This window comes from Chrysemys picta, chromosome 20, assembly GCF_011386835.1.
Source record: "Chrysemys picta bellii isolate R12L10 chromosome 20, ASM1138683v2, whole genome shotgun sequence".
Classification (NCBI taxonomy): Eukaryota; Metazoa; Chordata; order Testudines; family Emydidae; genus Chrysemys; species Chrysemys picta.
Genome location: NC_088810.1, coordinates 530,304 through 551,326, shown reverse-complemented (window position 1 = coordinate 551,326; position 21,023 = coordinate 530,304). Strand labels below are relative to the sequence as shown.

The 21,023-nt window shown below is 57.7% G+C and overlaps 1 protein-coding gene and 1 long non-coding RNA gene across 2 annotated transcripts in view; one reads left to right on the top strand and one right to left on the bottom strand.

The window, feature by feature from the left end:
* The window catches only part of LOC135976725 (uncharacterized), a 29,732-nt gene extending 23,997 nt beyond the window's left edge, over positions 1 to 5,735 (top strand). Inside the window, exon 2 of the long non-coding RNA XR_010594026.1 lies at positions 5,019 to 5,735. This is a non-coding gene — a long non-coding RNA (uncharacterized LOC135976725). The remainder of the gene's footprint in view (positions 1 to 5,018) is intronic.
* LOC101946241 (hemicentin-2-like) overlaps positions 1 to 21,023 on the bottom strand; it is a 94,020-nt gene that overhangs the window by 40,193 nt on the left and 32,804 nt on the right. Inside the window, exons 10-16 of the mRNA XM_065574632.1 lie at positions 18,803 to 19,151; positions 17,617 to 17,988; positions 15,639 to 15,914; positions 15,211 to 15,477; positions 14,952 to 15,050; positions 14,717 to 14,808; positions 14,422 to 14,463 (exon numbers count right to left, since the gene is read on the bottom strand). Of these exons, the coding sequence (XP_065430704.1) occupies positions 14,422 to 14,463; positions 14,717 to 14,808; positions 14,952 to 15,050; positions 15,211 to 15,477; positions 15,639 to 15,914; positions 17,617 to 17,988; positions 18,803 to 19,151 (1,497 nt within the window). The remainder of the gene's footprint in view (positions 1 to 14,421; positions 14,464 to 14,716; positions 14,809 to 14,951; positions 15,051 to 15,210; positions 15,478 to 15,638; positions 15,915 to 17,616; positions 17,989 to 18,802; positions 19,152 to 21,023) is intronic.

Sequence of the window (21,023 nt, the reverse complement as noted above, 5' to 3'; positions counted from 1 at the left end):
CCAGCAACTACAGTTAGCCTAACTTTGGCTAAGCTGGCCAAACAACCTGTTCTGTACTCCATATTTTTTTGGCCTAACATAGGTACGACCAGACCCCCTCAATTAGGTCCCTCTGGGAGGTTCAGGGAGCTTAGACCCCAGCTTGGGGTTCCCTGCGTTGCACCACCCAGCCCCAACCGAAACTAAACTCCAAACTCCTCCCGCTGCTCCTCTCCTTTGTTCAGTCTCCCGGGCAGAAGGTGTTAATTCTCCCCACCCCCGTTCCTGGCTCAGGTTACAGCTCAGGTCGCTTCCTTCAAGGGAAGTCCCCCCTCCTCACTGCAATCCCCCTGCAACATTCCCAGGTCAAATCTGCCCTGCTCCCTGCTCCGTCACAAGATGATAAAATAAATACGACAACAGAGTCCTGTGTAACCTAATTGCTACATTCTCCGGCTTCCTTGCCACCCTCTTCCCCCCTCCCCAAATAAATCGGGTGCTCGTCAAGTCAGGCAATCACTGGTGACGCTGGGAATTTTTCCCCACAAAAAAATCTGCTGAAAACGAACCATTTTCGTTCTTGCTCAGATTTCTGTTTGAAACTTTTTTAAAAATGGACACTCAGAAAAAGTTTCCATTTTGTCAAACCAGCCGTGTTCTGTATGGACTGTTGTGCTGGGGAATGTGACTGACCTTTGTCTTGTGTTGCTGAAATGCTACATGCTGATGAACTTGCCGTAGCCATGGGGATGTTTTAACAGTGGATGCCTTTAATTATGTCAATGATTAATATGATCAGTACAGTGTCCCCTGTGCTGTTTGTTTTTATGCCGTCTCTCCGTTTTTAATTGTGATTGTCCGGCCGAGTTTAGTATTAAAAATGCAAATAAAAATCGTCTGGGGGATTTTCTCACTCGTTCCCATTTGTGAGATAAAGGCACTGGTTGGCTGTTAAAATGATCAGCAATGAAATAGTTAATGTGGACGTTCACAATTTGGTACAGAATTAACACGTCTGTTAAGATGCACTGAGCAGTTCACATCTCTGAGCTGTTGTTCCCGCCTGCAGGCTCAGGATGACGGCTCTGCAGGGCTTTTCTGACCCCCACGAAGGCTGGACACTGAGGCTGGGATTGTTAAAGGCCCAGGAGGACGGTGACCAGATGCCATCGGTGGCGCTGTGGTGGGGGTGGCGCTGGCGCTGTTCAGTGCTGTCTGAAGTCAGCAGCCGCACCGGAGTAAATCCCAGGGCTGTGGAACAAAGGGCAGGAGGCGGCTGTCGGTCTCCCAGAGACCTTCCTCCCATTCCCCATGTGGCTCCGCCTTTGCTTTTCTCTCACACGCTGCCCCGCACATGCCAATGCGGTTCCTGGTTGTAACTAACCTGGGTGTCTCAGGCTCACCACGGCCGCTTCTCCCTGCGACCAGAGTGTGTTGCTGTCGTTCCACTGTTGTCTCCTGTGGTGCGATATCGGGGGACAAGCTGCTGCCGTCCCAGTATTGAGTCATTGTTTCTTGGGACATGGCAGATCTGGGGCAGGAGGCTCCCCTCTGAAATCCCAGGTCCCAAGAGGGGACTGACGTCAGGACAAGGAACACAAGAATCAAGGGGGGCAGGCAGGGCTCTCTACTGGTTCGGGCTCCGGGATCCCGTTCCTGGCTCTCGCTAGACTCCCTGTGGCTTTGGGCAAATCACTTCTCCTGTGTCTCAGATTCTCCCATCTGTAAAATGGAGCGAATAGTAGTGACCCCTCTGCGCCCGCTTAGCACACGGCTTTCCGCTCCTGTGATCGGGCGTGGGGCTGGCGGGAGTGCTCCTAACGGGGTTCACCTGCGCCGGGACCTCAATGTGCTCTGACCCCATTTTCACTTCAAATGACCCCACGAATGGGCAGGTGGACATGGGGTGGGGCTTCTTTACAATGGATGGAGACCCCGCTGGGGAGAGCCGTGACCCACCGAGCTGCCTTACGGAGTCTGCATTGGCTGATCAAGCTGTGACCTCGGCTACACGCCCTTGCAGGTGAGAACTTCCCTGGAGAGGGATTTCAAGGATGTTCAGTTTGGGGAGAACCAAAGCAGAAACTTTCTGCTTCCAGGCGTCCCTCGGGGAAGGGTCTTCACAATTCTTGTGAGCCCCCCTCCCCGCCTCATTCCAGCTATAGTGATCTCAGCTGTGCTGGTGCTGTGTCGGGGTCCCTCACCCGAGTTCACTTCCCTCTACGGCAGCTTCAGCCAAGATCCCCCTCAAGCCGCCTCTTGCTGGGATGTCTCCTCAGTGCCACCTCTTGCCTTGTCCCCCTCAGTCTTGTTCTCTCCGTTCAGTCCCATTATCCGACCAGCTTGGAGCTCGATACAGTCCCGGTGAGGACCCAGAATGTCCTGGAGGATTTCAGGTGGAAAGTGGAGGCCTTGAGGGCTTTAGCTGTACTTCCCCGGTTGCTGACGGGGTGGCAGAGTCCCTTCTCTGGGCAGTTTGTGTCTATGGAGTCCTGGGTAAACAGCGGATGGAGCAGCTCTCCGCTGCTCTTTCCCCTCTTTGCCAATGGATGGTGGTGATGAGCTGTGTAACGTCTGCGTTTCGCGCTGCCAGGCGCACACATTGCATGGGCTGGTAGCGGTGATCTCTGCTCCAGGTACCAGGGTGACTGACAGTCATAAAACACAGACAAGGTGGGTGAGGCAGGTCATTGCTTATTGAACCAACTTTTCTGGCTTTCAAGCCCCACGGAGCCCTTCAGGTCACAGGAAGCTGGAAAGCGTCTCTTCCACCCTCAGAACTTGGTCCAGTAGAAGATATGACCTCGCGCGTCTTGTCTGTGTCTCCTCCTGGGACCAACACTGCTACAACACCGCTCCTGAACCGGATAAGTTACATTCTGTTCCAGGGGCTGGATTGGTGCCTACAGCCTGAAAGAAAATTGTACAGGGACTTTTTGGCTAAACTATTGCAGCTCAGCGTTCTCTCCTGCCTCGTCTGAGCCCTGGAGCACTTGCAGATCGGTGCTCGGTCTCGTGTGAGGTCACTGGACCAGATATTTAGACTCCTAATTCCCAGTGATTTCAACAGGAGTTCAGGGCCTAAATACCTGGTGAGGATACAGACTGTCCCATTCTGATTCGCCAGTCCTCCAACGTCCTCTGCCAAACCCAGGATAGGAAAAATCGGCTACTTCAGGAGTGAAATGCAAGCAACAAAAACCTTGTCCCAGGTCACACACCCTGTGATGTTCCCTTTTCAAGTGACATCACTGAGGCAGTGAGCTCGGAACCACAAATTCCCCTGTGCTCTTTGCGGATACAGACTAACATGGCTGCGACTCTGACACCAGCTAATCCTAGGTACCAGGCTGGGAAATGGATAAAACCTTCAGGCTGATGGGAGAAAAGGACATTGTATCTCTAGTAACGTGTCAGTATTTTAAGATGCAGGAGACGGGTTCCAGTGTCAGTCACGGGGGGTATTGATCTGCCAGCGATAATTCTGCCGGTGGTTAAATGCCCAGTGACATTAGGGGCTGAAGTGTCACCGCGTTGAAGCTGGAAACTGCTCCCCTCCCCCGTGGTCGTGTTACATCCCAGGGGCCATCCCAGGCAAGGGGAGACCGGGCGCACGGCCAGGGGACACGGGACAGGGTTAGTTAGTATTCGTAGCACACGGCTGGGAGAGCCAGGACTCCTGGGTTCTATCCCCAGCCCTGGGAAGGGTGTGGGGGGCAGAAGCTGTCCTCCGTATAGGCCCTGTGGCTGAGAATGGAGCTGGTTATCACATCCCCAGAGCAGGAGGGACAGAATTGGCTGGGGGGGGGGGAGACCCCCTCGGGGGAAGAGCTGGGAGCCCCAAGGCTGGCAGAGGGGCTATGGGGGTCCCTAGCTGGGGATGTGCAAGGGATGGGCCTCAAGGGGGGGGCTATAGGGTCCCAGGGGTGGAACATGGGGAGATGGGCCCCCAGGGCAGGGTTGTTGGGGCCCTGTGCGGGTGGGAGTCTGGGCCCACGGGCTGTTAGGGCCGTGTGATGTTAGGGGTCTGGGCCCCCAGGGCGGGGGTGTCCCCAGCTCCCCCTGGGGCATCTCTGGCCCCTCCCCGTTTCCCCAGAGGCTGCAGCCCAGACAGCGGGATGTGTACGACCAGCTGCGGAGATGATGCCCCCTTCCCTCCTGGTGCTCTTGTGCATGCTGGGAAGACCCTTGTATCGCAGGGTGGGGGTCTCTGCTGGAGGGGGGGGTCAGACTCACCTGCTCTTTTACAGCTGCTTTGCTAAGATCAATACCCCCCCCCCCCATCTGCCATAGAGAGAGGTGGGGGGAGCCTGAAGGTGAAACTGGGCCCCGGAGCACCCAGCGGGCGGGGGGGGGGTCAGCTCTGGTTACTCCTGGGGTAATTTTGGGTGCCACAAGGACTCCTCTTAGGATTTATGGGGCCCTGTGCAGTATTATTAACCTGGTGCCCCTGTGCCCGACGGCAGCCCGGGCTCGCCTGTGTATGTTAGAGTCAGGGGGTGGGGGGGCTTTTGAAGGCTTTATTAGGAAAACTGAATGTCTGAAGATCCAAGCGTTTAAGGCTAAAGACGAATACTCAGATTGTGCATCTAAAAATCTACGCAAGGATTTTTTAGAGATGTGATTTTATAATCTTCTGCAACACACAGTTTAAAATGTGCTTTAAAAATATTTCATTCAAGGTCCTGCAGAGTGACATGTTCGGAGTAACTATGACAGTGACACACAGCTGGTTTTGTCAGTAAATTCAGAACCTGTCAGCGTATCCCTGGGGGTCGGCAAACGCCTGTGAAATGGCTTCGTTACCCCTCAGTGGCTCCTTAGCAGTTTCACTGTTGTGCTGATGGGCCCGGCCGGCCGGAGGCGTTTTCACTTTCAGGTCCTAGATCCTCCCCCACCCAGGAACCTCACCAGGCCGCAGCAGCCAGGGGTGGTGGGAGCCTGCGGGAAGGGTCAGAACAGGGATAGGAAGGGGGCCCCAACTGACCCCCCACACCCCGGCCTCTCGCTGCCCAACTGAGACTTTCCTCCCCCCGCAGCCTCCGTCCTGGGCTCCTGCCTCCAGCCGGCGCCGGCCCGGACCCCAGTGACCATCGTCCTCACCCCGCCGAGCCCCGTGGTGGGAGGGGGCGTCAGCCTGGCCCCGCAGCCACCGCCACAGGGCTTCACGTCCTGCAGCTGGTACCGATCAGCGACCCTGATCCTCACCTACTTCCCAGAAACGCTCCCTATTCTGTATGGCGGCCGGGCCTGTTGGGGTCCACTAGGCATAGCTACCAGGTAACTCGGGAGAGTGGAAGGCCACAAGTGCCGATGAAGCTCTTTTGCTCTGGGCCTATCTGAACCCCCAGACTCCATCTTGGGAACTCTCACCTACTTCTGTGCTAACTGCTGACAGGCTCTGAAGCAGGCTGAAGCAGAAATGTAATGTCAGCTTTTTAGCAGATGGCTGCAGTTTCACTCACACTAGCAGAAATAATAGAGATCAGGAGCGAGGGAAAGGAGGGGTAGTTAGCTTGCAGGCGTCTAATCCAAGGTCGCAAAGACTGGGAAAGTTTTCTCACAAGCTTCTGTAGAGCTTATTGTAACAGTTGTCTGGAAGGGAGGGGGAAGGGGGAACAGCCAGACAAAGAGATGTATGCAAACAGTTTGGAGTATAAAAGGTAAAAGTTATTTGTATTTGTTGCACTGGATTTGAGACATGCTGGTCTCCTAGTGCCATTTCAGAGCTCTGAAATAAACTTGGCTTGCTTTCTCCCCTCGGGGTCTTTATTGGTGCCAAGCACACCGGGCGACGGACCATTGTTGTCCCCTCGAGCCCTTTAGGGCAGGCAACAGTTTTGGCGTCCCTGGGTGGGCTCGAGGCTGAAATTTAGCCTTGCCCGGATCCCTCCTGGTGGCCGAGGGATTACAGCAACGACCGACGCCCAGAGCTCACCGGTGACTTCATCGGGGGCCTCGGTGGAGACATGATTTGCTCGACCCCAGAGGGCACAACGGTGCAACGCACACAGACAGTGGAGAAGCAGCTGCGGGCGACGGTGAGGAACCGGTCCCGTTGATAGGGCGACGGTGACGGTGCAGAACCAGACCCTTGGATAAGGTAGGAACAGTCCAGTGGGGACTTGTCTGTTGTGACCTGGGGACGCCCAGAGTCTGCCTATTTTGACCTGGGGACGCCCAGAGTCTCCCTCGGTATGGGGCAGGGACAGAGTACAGCCGGCAGGGTACAGTGTACACCCTTAGAATGCATTCTGGGGAACTGGAAAGTGTTTGGATCTGATCAGTTGATTAAAAGTAAATTGAAAAGGTTCTGTACAGTTGATTGGCCTCAGTGCCAGCTGGAGTGCCAAGAAAGGTGGCCACCGGAAGGATCCTTCAATTGCTTTTGTTCTGTCAGAGAACAGGTAATTGGAATGAACATCTCTATGCGTATACGTTCATGGTGTTAAGAAATAGGACTGATATTTTGCTCAAGTGCCATTTGACTCCGACAGGCTCGGTAGTGACAGCTGCTAAACCCCAGAACCCTCCCACTGTTGTAATGCCAGAATCGGTGTCCCCTTCGGCTCCTCCACCCCCACAGGCTTCAGAGAGTACCCCACCCCGTGGGATTGTATCTGTTGATTACTGAGAGTGTGGTAGCCCGTCCAGGAACACAAGAACGGCCAGCACAGATAGTGTCTGTCTACTCGCATGTACCTTTTAACCCTGTACATCTGGCTGCTTTTAAGGCAGAGGCAGGAGAATTTTCGATGAATCCAAGCAAGTTCATTTCTATCTTTGAAGGGTGTCTAGCTAGCCATAAGCCTGACTAGAATGACTGTAATATACTTATGAGAACCCTGTTGTCTGAAGTGGAGCGGAATCAGGTCATAGCCAAAGCCAGGGAGGAGGCACAGAAAAGGCATGATGAGGATAGAGAAGGCAAGCCCTTGCCGGATGTCGCTGTCCCCCTAGGGGACCCCCGGTGGAATCCGAATGAGGAGGGGGATCTGAGGCTGCTTAACTCCTATAAGGAACTGCTTATGCATGGTCTCCCACACTCAGCTGTCAGGCATAACAATTGGGCTAAGCCTTATGAACTAATCCAGGACTCGAAAGAAAGTCCAGGGGTTTTCCTGCAGCGTATTCGGGATACCATCAGGCAAACTACTAGTGCAAACCCAGATGATCAGGCAACTGAGGCAATTATAAAGGGTATCTTCACCAGCCGTGCGGCCCCTGATGTTAAAAGGAAATTGCAGAAGAAGGAGGATTTAATGGGAATGTCTATGGCTCAGATTTTGGAGACTGCAAACAGGGCTTATAGCCTTAGAGAGGGAGAGAAGGAAAAAAGGCAAGTGAAAATGATGGTAGCGGCGGTGCAGGCCGGCGGCAACGAAAGGCCACGGAAAGGTGGAAGGGGCCGGGGAATGAAAGGCCGTGAACGTGGGTGCCCTGGTGCCCAGGAAAGGCGCCTGGGTCGTAACCAGTGTGCCATATGCCGAAAGGAGGGACACTGGAAACATGAATGCCCTGACAGGGAAGGTACCCCTATAATGGCAGCGAAGAATCGAAATTAGGGGTGTCAGGGGAGACGGACCATCCTACCCCCGGAACCCCGAGTAAATGTGCGGGTGGGAGATGCGGATATACACTTTTTAATAGACTCTGGAGCAGCAAGGACCGCTGTAAACAAACCCCTGCAGTTGCCAGTGGCAGGCTCCCTCACTGTGGTGGGTGCCACAGGGAAAGGAACCAAGTGCCCAGTAGATGCCCCAGCGGAATGTGCCTTGGGAAACAAAACTGTATCACACAAGCTGGTTTACCTCCCTGATTGTCCTACACCACTACTAGGACGGGACCTGCTTTGTCGCTTAGGTGCCACCCTGCCTTTCACTCAAGATGATATAACTCTCACCTTACCCCCTGAGAATGCTTGGATAATGACCCTTGCAGTCGAACCCTCAGCTATGCAAGCCCCAGAGTGGAGTGAGTGGGAAAAGCAGGTTTTTCCTCTAGTCTGGGCATCAGGGGTCCCAGGGAAAGCAAACCGTCAAACCCCTGTGCATATTCAGCTCCTCCCAGGAAAAAGCCCAGTGCGGATCAAACAGTATCCGATTAAAAGGGAAGCCAGAGAGGGACTACAAGAGACTATAGATCGGTTCCTGGAGTGCGGTGTACTACGGGAATGCCAGTCAGCTTGGAACACCCCCATTCTGCCCATACAGAAGCCCAATGGCACGTATCGGCTGGTACAGGACCTCAGGGCAGTTAATGAGCGGGTTAAGACACTGCACCCCCTGGTTCCAAATCCGTATACACTGTTGGCCTCTATAGGGGGGCAATATACCCATTTCTCAGTCCTAGATTTAAAAGATGCTTTCTTCACGATTCCAGTTGACACCTAGTCCCAGGAGATATTCTCCTTCGAATGGGAAGACAAACGAAGGGTTAAAAAGCAGTTTTGCTGGACAGTATTGGCCCAGGGATTTAAAATTCCCCCACTCTGTTTGGACAGGCTTTGGCCAAAAACTTGGAGGAGTGGGATAATTCAGACAGAGCCCTCCTGCTGCAATATGTAGATGACTTGTTGATTGCTGCTGTGGGTCTAATCCCTTGTCTCAGAGCTACTGTGAGTCTCCTGAACTTTATTGGACTGCGAGGATACAGGGTATCTCAAAGCAAAGCCCAAATTGCTCTTTCAGAGGTTCAATATCTGGGATTTCACATCAGGCAGGGAGAGAGACAGCTCTCAAATGAAAGGAAGGAGGCTATCTGCCAAGTTCCCATCCCCAGCAACCGTAAACAGCTTAGGGCATTCCTGGGCATGGCAGGTTTTTGCAGAATATGGATTCCAGAGTTTGGACTGTGGGCTAAACCTCTGTATGAATGTGTTAAGGGAGCGGATCATGACCCCTTTCACTGGTCCCCAGAAGCGGACAGGGCATTTCAGTTATTAGGTGCCTGGAAACGTCCTGTGGCATACTTCTCTAAACAACTGGATCAAGTTTCAAAGGGATGGCCAGCCTGTTTGAGGGCGGTCGCAGCTACTGCTCTAGTGCTTGGGGAAGCTGAGAAGCTGATACTGGGAGGAACTGTGCAAGTGTATGTTCCCCATATGGTCCGAGCCTTGCTAGACACTAAGGGTGGTCTTTGGCTTACACAGGCTCGGGTTGCTCGGTACCAGGCGAAGCTGTTAGAGACTCCTGAAGTCACCCTGCAGATCTGTCCCTCCCTTAATCCAGCTACACTGCTACCAGAGACAGAAAAGCAGGAACATGACTGTCTAGAAATCATAGATGTTCAGTATTCTAGCCGCCCAGATCTAAAAGATCAGCCACTCCCAAATGCTGACTTGGAATGGTATACAGATGGAAGTAGTACTGCTGTGGATGGGCAAAGGAGGGCTGGTTATGCTGTTGTGTCTCTTCATGATACCGTGGAAGCTGGAAGTTTACCAGCTGGGACATCTGCCCAGCTTGCTGAACTAGTGGCCCTGACTCGTGCACTCGAGCTGGCAAAAGACAAACGGGTTAATATCTTTACTGACTCAAAGTATGCTTTTGGGGTATTGCATGCTCACGCTGGTCTGTGGAAGCAAAGGGGAATGCTAACAGCCCAAGGCTCTCCGGTCAAGCATGGGTCTCAAATTCTCCGGCTGTTAGAAGCAGTACAACTTCCCTCAGCAGTAGTAGTGGTGCATTGCAAAGCCCATCAAAGGGAAGATCAAGATGTATCCAAGGGCAATGCCAGAGCAGACAGGGAAGCCAAGCGAGCTGCTACCCTGAAATCACCAACAGAGGAGAATGCCCAAATGCATGCCCTCATCCCATCAGTGGGTGAGCTTGCAGCCCCTCAGTACTCCCAAGAGGACAGAAACCTGGCTGACAGTCTCGGTCTCCAGAAAAAGGAGGGGTGGCTTTATTCCACAGAGGGAAAAATCCTCCTGCCCAAGGGCTTGATTCGACCAGTGTTGCAGAAACTGCATCAAACCACACACGCAACCATTTCTGCAAACATCTTGTCTCGCGTCTTCTTTTTCCGACGCCTTATCTGTGTTAGCCTTCGGGATGGAGGAGGGAGGCTTGAAGAATTTGCAGCTGCTGTAGGGAGGGAAAAAAAGAGAGAATTTTTTAAAAAGATACATTTTGCAGAACAATGCTTATACTCTTTCCTGGTGACCAACACTATTTACATTACATAGCACATGTGATTTCTGTGCAAGGTCGCATTTTGCCTCTTAATACTGAGTGCCTGTGGCTTTGCTGCTAGAGATCACAGGTCCAGGCAACAGAATTCGGCTTGCATGCGGCCATGGTAGGCCATTGTCTTACAGCTTCTGCGCCCTCCTTTCCCACATACCAAGCAAAGCCCGTTGACTGCTGCGGTTTTCCTGTTAACATTCAGCAGCAGCAGCAAACAAACTAACCCCCCCCCCCCAATCCAATTCTCTGGATGATTGCTTTATCCCTCCCCCCACCGCGTGGCTGGTATCAGGGAAGATCCCTGCAGGAACCAAACTAACCCCCCCGTCCCCCCCTCCCACCATGAATTCTCTGGGATGATCGCTGTACCCCTCCCCCCACCGCGTGGCTGGTAACAGGGAAGATCACTGCTAGCCAAACGCGAAAAGCTCTGGGCCAATTCCCCCCCCTGCGCTTGGCTAACTGCAGGGAAGGATTTCTTTTCAGCCACAGGCAAAGAGCCCAGTAGGAATGGCCACCTCTGTCCCCTTAATTAAGTTCCCGTATTTCAACCAGGTTACCATGAGCGATATCACTCTCCTGAGGATCACACAGCGAGATAAAGAACGGATGTTGCTTGAATGCCAGCAAACACCGGGACCATACGCTGCCAGGCTTTGTCGTGCAATGATACCAGATTACTTGCTGCAAGCATGGCGCGGTCAAGTGTCCTACCATGGAGGACGGAATAAGACTGCACTGCCCAGAAACCTTGTGGCAAGGCTTTTGGGTTACCTCCAGGACAGCTTCATGGAGATGTCCCTGGAGGATTTCCAGACACGTTAACAGACTTTTCCAGTAGCTGAACTGGCCGCGAATGCATCCCAAGTCCTCAGGGCAAAGTAATAATTAAAAAACGCTTGCTTTTAAAACAAGTTTTATATTTTAAAAGGTAAACTCACCTGAGGTCCCTTCCATGGGGTCTTGGTCTTGGATACTGGGTTGGGAGGGTACTTCAGTCAGGCTGAGAAAAAGAGCCTGGCTGTTGGGGAGAACAGAGTGCTGTATGCTCTCCGCAAGCTCCTCCTCCTTGTCCTCGTCTTCCCCGTCCGCAGAATCCTCAGGCGTCGCTGATGAGACTATCCCCGACCCGGAATCCACGGTCAGAGGTGCGATAGTGGTGGCGGCCCCCCCTAGAATTGCATGCAGCTCGGCGTAGAAGCGGCATGTCCGCGGCTCTGACCCAGAGCGGCCGTTTGCCTCCTTTGTTTTTGGATAGGCTTGTCTGAGCTCCTTGACTTTCACGCGGCACTGCTCAGAGTCCCTATTGTGGCCTCTCTCCATCATGCCCTTGGAGATTTTTTCAAAAGTTTTTGCATTTCGTCTTTTCGAACGAAGTTCTGCTAGCACTGACTCCTCTCCCCATATAGCGATCAGATCCAGTACCTCCCATACGGTCCATGCTGGTGCTCTTTTTCGATTATCAGCCTGCATGGTTACCTGTGCTGATGAGCTATCTGTGGTCACCTGTGCGCTCCAGGCTGGGCAAACAGGAAATGAAATTCAAATGTTCGCAGGGCTTTTCCTGTCTACCTGGCCAGTGCATCCGAGTTTAGATTGCTGTCCAGAGCGGTCACAATGGTGCACTGTGGGATAGCTCCTGGAGGCCAATACCATCGAATTGCGGCCACACTAACCCTAATTCGAAATGCTAAAATTGATTTTGGTGCTACTCCGCTCGTCGGGGTGGAGTACAGAAATCGATTTAAAGAGCCCTTTATTTCGAATTAAATGGCGTCGTTGTGTGGACGGCTGCAGGGTAAATTCGAATTAACGCTGATAAATCCGAATTAAAGTCGCAGTGTAGACCAGGCCTTAGAGGAGAGGAAAGTGATCAGGAACAGAACAGTCAGCATGGATTCACCAAGCGCAAGTCATGCCTGACTAACCTAATTGCCTTCTCTGAGGAGATAACTGGCTCTGTGGATGAGGGGAAAGCAGTGGATGTGTTATTCCTTGACTTTAGCAAAGCTTTTGATACGGTCTCCCACAGTATTCTTGCCGGCAAGTTAAAGAAGTCTGGGCTGGATGAATGGGTGATATTTGGACTGATGAAGGTGTCATTTTGGGAGATAAGCGAGTGATTGAAGGAAAGCGAGTGAGAAGTTAACTCTGCAGAGGCTGGAGGGAATTGAACAGTTGATAGATGTGAAAAGGACAGGTAAAATTTCTGGTGAAATAAAATTATTCTACTTACCTGCCAGGGGGCAAATTTGTCATGTACACATGGGAGAAAGTAGAAGGGAGATATGCAGCGTTAGCTATGGACAGTCTTAACTCAGGAAGTTCCTTCGAGAGGAAATGTAGCCAAACTCCAAACCTGGAGACAATGGAACTTTCTGTGCCTGCGTCCTGTAGATACCTAACTGCTTGGTTTGCAAAATAACGCAAGGGGGGAGCAAGGAGATGAACAATAAGGGGTCATAAGAGGGGCAGATACATGTAACTTGCTAATTATGTATGGTAATGATGGCAAATTTTGGCCAATCATAGAGCGATAGATTATCATAGTCAACTGCATATAATGCTTTGGTGTAAGTGTTTTCTTGGTTCTTACTGACTTATGAGCTCGAACCCAATTGCAATTGAAATAAACAGATCGTCCCTCCCGGGGCTCCTTGCTTGGCGAGCTGTGTCCGTCTCTTCTTATTCCTCAGCCGGAACGGACAGGAATTTCCACGACACTGGGGGCCACCAAAAATTATACAAACCTGGCGCCCATGGTCAGGACCAACCCCTTCCACCTGCTGACTATTGTGGGGCCGTCCCCGGGAAGTGCAGTTCTGCCCCATGTCCCGTCCCTGGCAGGTGGGTGGATTCCTGGTGCCTGGCAGGGCGTGATGGAGGCTGTGCTGGGACCCAGAGCCTGGTGTGACTGGGCTTGTCCTGGGATACACATCCCCTGTGGGGGGGCGGGGGTCATGCAGTCCCCGGGCGATGCTCTGGAACTGCTCCCCACAAAGCCAGTCAGGACTCTGGTGAAGTCTCCTCTCCCTCAGAGCAGACTGTCTTCAGGGCAAGGAGCTCACACGGCTTCACCTCCTGGGTCTGACCTCGGAGCATTCAGCATCTGCCCCTCCGTGCACTTCCCACAGCGAGTCCGCCCAGACGGGGTCCTGGGGCAGCCAGAGGGTCCTGCACCCCCCACTTCGCAGTCAGACGTGACTCTCAGCCAGCCAGTAAAACAGGGGTTTATTAGATGACAGGAACACGGTCTAAAACAGAACTTGTAGGTACAGAGAACAGGACCCCTCAGCCGGGTCCATCCTGGGGCCCAGTGAGCCAGACCCCCCCCGGCCCCCGTCTGCCCTCCCCAGCCAGCTCCAAACTAACTCACCCTCCAGCTCCTCCTCCACTGGGCTTTGTTCCTTTCCCAGGCCAGGATGTCACCTGACCTTTAGCTATCTCCTTGGGGGGGGAGGGGGGGACCCCAACCCTTAGTTGCCAGGAGACAGTGTCGGCCCTTTATGTGCACTGGCCCTTTGCTCTGCAACAATCCCACCCCCTAGAGACTTAAGAACTGCATAGGGGAAACTGAGGCACCCCTACAGTATTCAGAGGAAACATTAAGAACAGTCCCACTTCGTCACAGGTGGGCTCCCAAATCCTGTGCTGGGCACAACAGAGCCGGAGCCAGTCACAGGCACTTTCTGATTTCCTCGCAGGGGCCCAGACGCTGCGGTGATGGGCCCCAGGGAAGCAGCATGGACAGACGGACGGACGGACCCCCCAGGCCAGGTGACTGTTCCTGCCCTTTAATGCTTCATCGACGGGACATCCCCGGGGCGGCGGGACCCAGGTTCAGGGACTCGCCTTTCCCAGCATGCCCCGGGCCCCTCCCACCATGCACCAGGGGCAGGAGGGGGCGTCACTTCTTCAGCTCCTCGTACACGTCCGACTGTCGGGGCTGCAGAGTCTGGGGGAAACGGGGATGATTCAGCCAGAGATGCCCCAGGGGGCCATGACAGCCCTTCACATCCTGGGGGGCCCATCCTTTCCCCCCAGTGCTGGGCCCCCCATAACGCCTCCCCTCAACCCTGAGGCTCCCAGCTGGTCCCGCTTTGGCTCACTCTGCCCCCCCCCCACTGCTCTGGGATGTGATAACCAGCCCCGTTCCCAGCCATAGGGCTTGTTGGGGGGCAGCTCCTCCCTCCCCCCACTGGTTCCAACCCCGCTCATGGGGGAGGATACAGCACAAGGGGCCGGTGCTCACCTGGTACGTGGGGCTGGGGTCAGGGGGGCTCCCGGGCTGGGCCTGGGGGAGACAGAGGCAAGAGGGTTGTTAGCACCAGACCTCAGAGACCCCCCAGGTCACCAGCCAAGCTCGGGGGGGGGACCCTGGGACAGTCAGTCAATGGGACTCCGGGTTTGTGTAACCCCCCCTCCCCCACCCAAAGGGGACAGGGTAAACTGGCTGGAGGCTGCAGGTCGGGACTGAGGGGCACCCACAGAGGAGGGGGCGGGACTGGAATAGCGGGGGGGGGGGGGGCTGAGCCCTTGTCACTCACCACTGGCCCCGCCCAGGCTGTCGGGGGCAGGTTCTCGTACATCAGGACGGGTGCCTCATTCTCCTTGAGGGTCTCGTTCTGGCAGCGAGAGTCTGGGAGGAATCAGAGACACTGGAATTGGGGCCTTGACTTCCAGCCCCCCCAGCTCTAACCACTAGACCCCACTCCCCTCCGGGTACCAGGAGAGAACCCAGGAGTCCTGGCTCTCCCGGGATGGGGGGGGGCTGTTACTCACAGAGGAAATAGACCGTGACTCCGACCAGCGCTGCCCCCGCTAGTGACCCGATGACGATCCCGGCGATGGCCCCGGCAGAGAGAACTGGACGAGGGGTGTCTGGAGGAGAGATGGGGTGGGGAGGTTGGATCAGACGTTCAGCCACAATCCCCCCACCCGGCTCTCTGCAGCCCGGCACCGCCTAGCACCGCACTGGGGCGTTGGTGCCAGCACTGGGATCCCTGTGTTTGCAGCGCGTTGCTCCATCTCGGAGACTCACCCGTCCCTGTCACCCGCACGGTGACAGACGCCCAGGCAGTGCGGTTGGTGACGGGGTTGTGAGCCCGGCACTCGTACATCCCCTGCTGAGCCCAGGTCGTGAGATTAAAGGTCAAGCTGCTCCCGGTCTCCTTAGTGTCGGTGCCATTGAGAACCCAGCGATAGCTCGGGGCTGGGATGGAGTCGGCGACGCACATCAGGTTCAGAAGAGACCCGAGAGTCAGGGCGATGGGTCCTGGTGGGTCTATCTGGGCAGAGTCCGGCCCATCTACAGAGAGAGGGACAGGGTCAGGGGATGGATGGCGCCAGCGAGGGGTCCCTGTTTAACCAGCACCCTGCCCCACCCCAGAGGCAGCTGCATCTCTGTGGCTGGGTGATGCTGGCAGGACCAGGGGCAGCATGGCCGGGGACGGGGCTGCAGTTACTCACAGGCCACCGTGACGTTGCTGGGCTTGCTGCGGTTGATGCTGACGGGGTTCCTGACCTCGCACTGGTAGGCGCCGGCGTCGCCCCGGGTGACACCCAGCACCGTGAGGGTCTGGTTGTCAGGGGACAGCACCAGCCGCTCACTGGGCGCGAGAGATGCCCCGTCTCGGAGCCAGAGCACGGTGTTGGCGCTGGGGGAGCTGTTACACATGAGGGTGAATGTCCCATTCTCCAGCACCTGGGTTTGGTTTGGCGTCACTGTGGGCTTGGGCAGGATTTCTGTGCAGGGAACAGAGAGCGCGTTACCATGTGTCCCGGCTCCTCCATGCAGGATTGGGGCTGCTGTCCTGCAGGACTGGGGCAAGGGTGCTGGTGTTGCTGCCATGTGAGGTTGTGGGAAGGGTCCTTCACCCTTTGCACCTCAGAGCTGCGGAAGCTGGCGGTCGTCTTCTGGACTCCGGCAGAGGGTCCCTCTCCCCGGCGTCGAGTCTCACAGTTATTGGTGCCTCCCGGAGCCCCGTGATTTTTGGGAGACTCTCGGCTGTGGTTCGAAGGGAGAGCGACGCTCCGGCTCCCAGGTCTGTCCCAGGATCCAGCCTGACAACAGGGTTTTCAATGCTTGGTGCCACCGGACGCCCCGTGGGCACAGCCCTGTGCCGGTTCCTTGCCGTCCCCTCTGACCCGGACGGAGCTGCCCATCCCAGACCCAGGCCGGGGGTGGGGGTGACCTCGCTGGTGCATCATGGGCAGTCAGCCAGAGTGTGACAAAGTGGGACTATTCTTAATGTTTCCTCTGGATACTGTGTGAGTGCCTCAGTTTCCCCTATGCATTTCTGGAGTTTCTAGGGGGTGGGATTAGGGGGTGTGATAGTTGCAGAGTCTGAGAGGGCCAGTGCACATAAATCACTCACACTCTGTCTCCTGGCAACTGATGGCCTGGGCCCTTCCCCCCTGCACGGGGATGCTAAAGGTGAACAAGAGATCAGGTGACCTCCTGGCCCAGGAAAGGAACAAAGCCCAGAGGAGGAGGGGCTGGAGGGTTCAGTTTGGAGCTGGCTGGGGAGGAGGAGGGAGGGCAGACGTGGGTGTCTGGCTCGCTGGGCCCCAGAATGGACCCTGCCCAGGGGTCCCGTTCGCTGGACCTACAAGCTCTGTTTTAGACCGTGTTCCTGTCATCTAATAAACCTCTGTGTTATTGGCTGGCCGAGAGTCACGTCTGACTGCGAAGTGGGGGTGCAGAACCCTCTGGCTGCCCCAGGACCCCGCCGGGGCGGACTCGCTGTGGGAAGCGCACGGAGGGGCATATGCTGAATGCTCCCAGGAGAGACCCAGGAGGTGAAGCCGTGTGAGCATCTTGCCGTGAAGACAGTCTGCTCCGAGGGAGAGGAGGCTCCCCAGAGTCCTGACTGGCTTTGTGGGGAGCAGTCCCAGAGCATCGCCCGGGGACTCCGGGACATCCAGTTTCACCTTCAGGGACTGGTGAGTGTGACCCCAACAGCGCCCGGCTTCCCCCCCCCCCGCCGCTGCAGACAGCCGGGGGGGGGGGGGGCTGGATCTGGGGAGCCCTGGTGCAAAGGGCCCCACAGTGACATCATGAGCCCCCACCTCCCCCATAGGCGCCAAAATGAGCAAAGTGGGTGTAAAAGAGCAGGTGGGTCTGACCCCCCCCGTGATACAGGGGTCTTCCCAGCATGCACCAGGGCCCGTGGGGGGGCCTCATCTCCGCAGCTGGTCGTACACACCCCACTGTGCAGCCTGCAGCTCTGGGGAAACAGGGAGGGGTCAGAGACACCCTGGGGATCCGGGGACACCCCCACCCTGGGGGGGCCAGACCCCCCCTCACAGGTCCCCGACAGCCCCTCACCAGCCGGGCTCATCCCCGGGGGAGATGCCCAAAGCCCCATCGCTGGGGCGCGGGGGGGGGGGGGACACGGCCTGGGACCAGCGCAGCTCCCGGGGGAGAGGGAGGGGGGGCACTTACCATAGACGCGCAGACCCACCGTAACAAGGACAGGGTTAGCAGCGGTAGGGATCTGTATCTGCACCGTGTAGTTCCCGGTGTCATTGAGCGTTAACCCCGCGATGTTCAGGGCGCAGCCCGGCCCCGCTGTCTCCCGCCCCGTGTGGGCCGAGCCGTTCTGCTGAACGGGGGGTGTTAGTGGGAAGTAGTTGAGGATCAGGCTGTTTGGATCAGTGGTCGCTGATCGGTACCAGCTGCAGGACACGAAGCCCTGTGGCGGTGGCTGCGGGGCCAGGCTGACGCCCCCTCCCACCACGGGGCTCGGCGGGGTGAGGACGATGGTCACTGGGGTCTGGGCCGGCGCCGGCTGGAGGCAGGAGCCCAGGACGGAGGCTGCGGGTGGGGGGAGACCAGAGAGACTGATACTAACTGGTGCCCCTCACTCCCGACCTGCAGCCCCTCTGCTTTCATTTGCACTGTCCCCTGTTACAGCCCTGTGTGTCCCGGACACCTGGGTCCCCCCTGCCCCCGCTCCACCCTCTCAGCTGCAAGGGACCCCTCGCCAGGTGCCGCCCGGCGCCTTTTCCTGCAGCGGGACCTGCCTCGACCCAGGGGCGGCGTCTCTGGGCCGGGACCCTGGAGTCCGGACCCACAGGCAGGGCAGCCCCATGGGGCCCCTCCGGCCTCAGTATTCCCCTCCCAGCCTCGTCCGCCCACTTCCCCTTCGCTTTGGAGGAAGGAACCTGTGGGGGGGGGAAGGGTCTTCTCCCGTCTCCCCCCTCCCCCCGTGGGGTGCCAGGTCCCTGGGTCTCTGCGTGGGGCTGGTTCCGCCTGCTAGATCTGGGGGATGGAGTTCAGTGGGGGGGGGTCTGGGAGTGTCCCCCCCAATGCTCTGGGACAGACACACAAACAAACAGCTGATCCCTGCTAATCTCCCCATGCAAAGCAGAAGCTGGGGGGAACAATGGGGCTTCTATGGGGTCCCCGGGGCTTTGGGGCGCAGCCTCGGGGGAGCCAGGGATGGAACCAGCCTGGGGAGGGAAGTGTCAGACCCCCCCCTCCTGCTACCCCAGCCCTGGGGTCCCCCCACCCACCTCTGCCGGTGCCCCTCAGTCCCGACCCGCAGCCCCTCGGCTTTCATTGACACGGGCTCCTATTGGAGGCCTTTGTGTCCCGGACACCTGGGTCCCACGTTCTCCCCTCTGACCTGCCAGGAGAATCCCCGTCCAAGGGCCGCCCGGTCTGTGGGGGATTCGCCCCATCGCCCGTCGCTGCTGCGGGACCCGCCGGGAGCTGCCGGGGCGGCAGAGACGCCTGGTTCCCAGCTGGGGGCAAAGGGCAGAGACGGGGGAAGTGGTGGTGGGGGGAGCGGAGCTGGCACGAAGCACCTCCCTTGCCCGGCCCAGCGCAGGGACGGGGCAGGGGGTGCGGCCCCTTTGGCACCGTGCCCCACCTTTCCTGACAGCCCTGCCTGCCCCCCGGGGGGGAGGGGGACTCACCCGCCCCTGCCCAACCCAGACACGGGGGGTGGGGGGGGCGGTGTAGCAATCCGGTCGCTGCAGCCTCAGGGGAACTCCAGACGGACTCTATAGCGAACTCCAGCCCCGCCCCCGCTGCTCCTTCGAGGGGGGGTCTGGCCCTGGCAGATGCGGGGGGGGGGCGCACATGGGGGAGAAATCGTCCCCTGGGGGGCTGGGGCATGGAAGAGGACAGGGCTCCCCTGCCTCCAGAAATCTCCTCCAGCTCCCCTCCCGATATTGCCCCCCAGTGGAGGTTGTGTGGAGGGGGAGCTTATCCCTGGAGGCCGCCCGTGGGAAGTGGGGGGGGAGGGGGCACTGAGAGTCAGACCCCTCTGTTAGGGTGCAGGGGGCACAGGGGGGACCCCTGTGTGTCAGGGGGTAGAGCCCAGACTGACAGGCACCTGGGACATTGCTGGGAGCCAAAGCCCCCCCCCACACACACACACAGGATGGGCCGGGGCTGGGGGAGGGCAGGGGGGGAACAGGACACACAGGGTGAGGCCCCCGGGCACAGACACCCAGAGCTGGGCTGGGCAGCCTGATCCCGACACCCCTGTGGGGCCACATGTGTCCACTCCCCCCCCCCCACGCCCCCCCCCCCATAGATCATGGCCCGTCCCGTCCAGCAGGGGGCGCAGGGACACACACGCGGGGGCCGGGGGGGTCCCACTAGCTGCGTCCGGCGGTTCCCGGCGTGGCTGACTGTTACCCCGAGATGTCGGGGAGTCGCCGGCCCATTGTGGCTGCCCCCGGTGCTGGGGGCCGAGCAGGGGCTGTCAGGCTCCATCTGCGCTCGCTGAGCGGTGCCAGCCGCAGGCCAGGGGCTGCAGGGCCAGGCCGGCTCCCCGCCCCTCCCGGGGCTCTGTGGGTCGGGGCGATGGGGAGCTGGGCTCCGCGGCTAGCTGGAGGCAGGAGCTCAGGACAGAGGAGGCTGGGGGAGAAATAAGAGAGACTGATACAAATTGATGCCGCTCACTCCCAACCCACAGCCCCCTGCTACTCCCAGCCCTGGGCTCCCTCCCCAGCTCTGCCAGTGCCCCTCACTCCTGACCCACAGCCCCCTGATAGCCCAGCCCTGCCCCCCCTCACGTCAGGACCTGTCCCTCCCACCTGCTGACCATTGTGGGGCCATCCCTGGGGGATGCAGTTCTGCCCCATGTCCCGTCCCTGGCAGGCGGGTGGATCCCTGGTGCCCAGCAGGGCGTGAAGGGGTTATGCTGGGACCCAGAGTCTGGAGTGACTGGGCTTCTCCTGGGGTGGGGGGGGGGGGGGTGAGTCAGGGGCAGGGATTGACTGGTCAAGGGGCCCCCACCCTCCCTGTGAAGATCCCCACACCCCCCTCCGTGCGGTCATACAGGGCACAGCCAGGAGGAAAGTCGGACTCACTGAAAAGAGAAGCAGCTGAGGGCGAGAGACAGGGCATATGGGGAACAGGAACCAGCAGAAACAGGCAACAGACCCCCCCAGCCTGACACAGACCCCCCCAGCCGGACACAGACCTCCCCAGCCAGACACAGACCCCCCCAGCCTGACATAGACCCTGACGGACAAGCTGGGTCACAAAGCCCAAACCAGCGCTGCCCGTCGGATCCAAACACCCACTAAACCAGTCTCCTGGGGCACCGTAACCAGACACGGCTCCCTGGGCCCCACCAGCCCGGCCACCCCTGCAGCAAAGGACAAAGCCCAGAGGGTCCCAGCCCAGGGGTGCAAATCAGGCCTGGCCCAGCAGGGCCCCCCCCGGCTCACCAGGGCGGGGGCAGAGAGCTCCCTCCCGGGGCAGCCCCTGTCCGGCTGAGCCCTGCAGGGGGCTGGGCCGCGCTTCACCAGCAGGGGGCAGCAGCGAGTGCCCAGCCGGGCTCCGGGCCAGACGCACCGGGGTGAGGGTTACCAGGCGTCCGGTTGGCA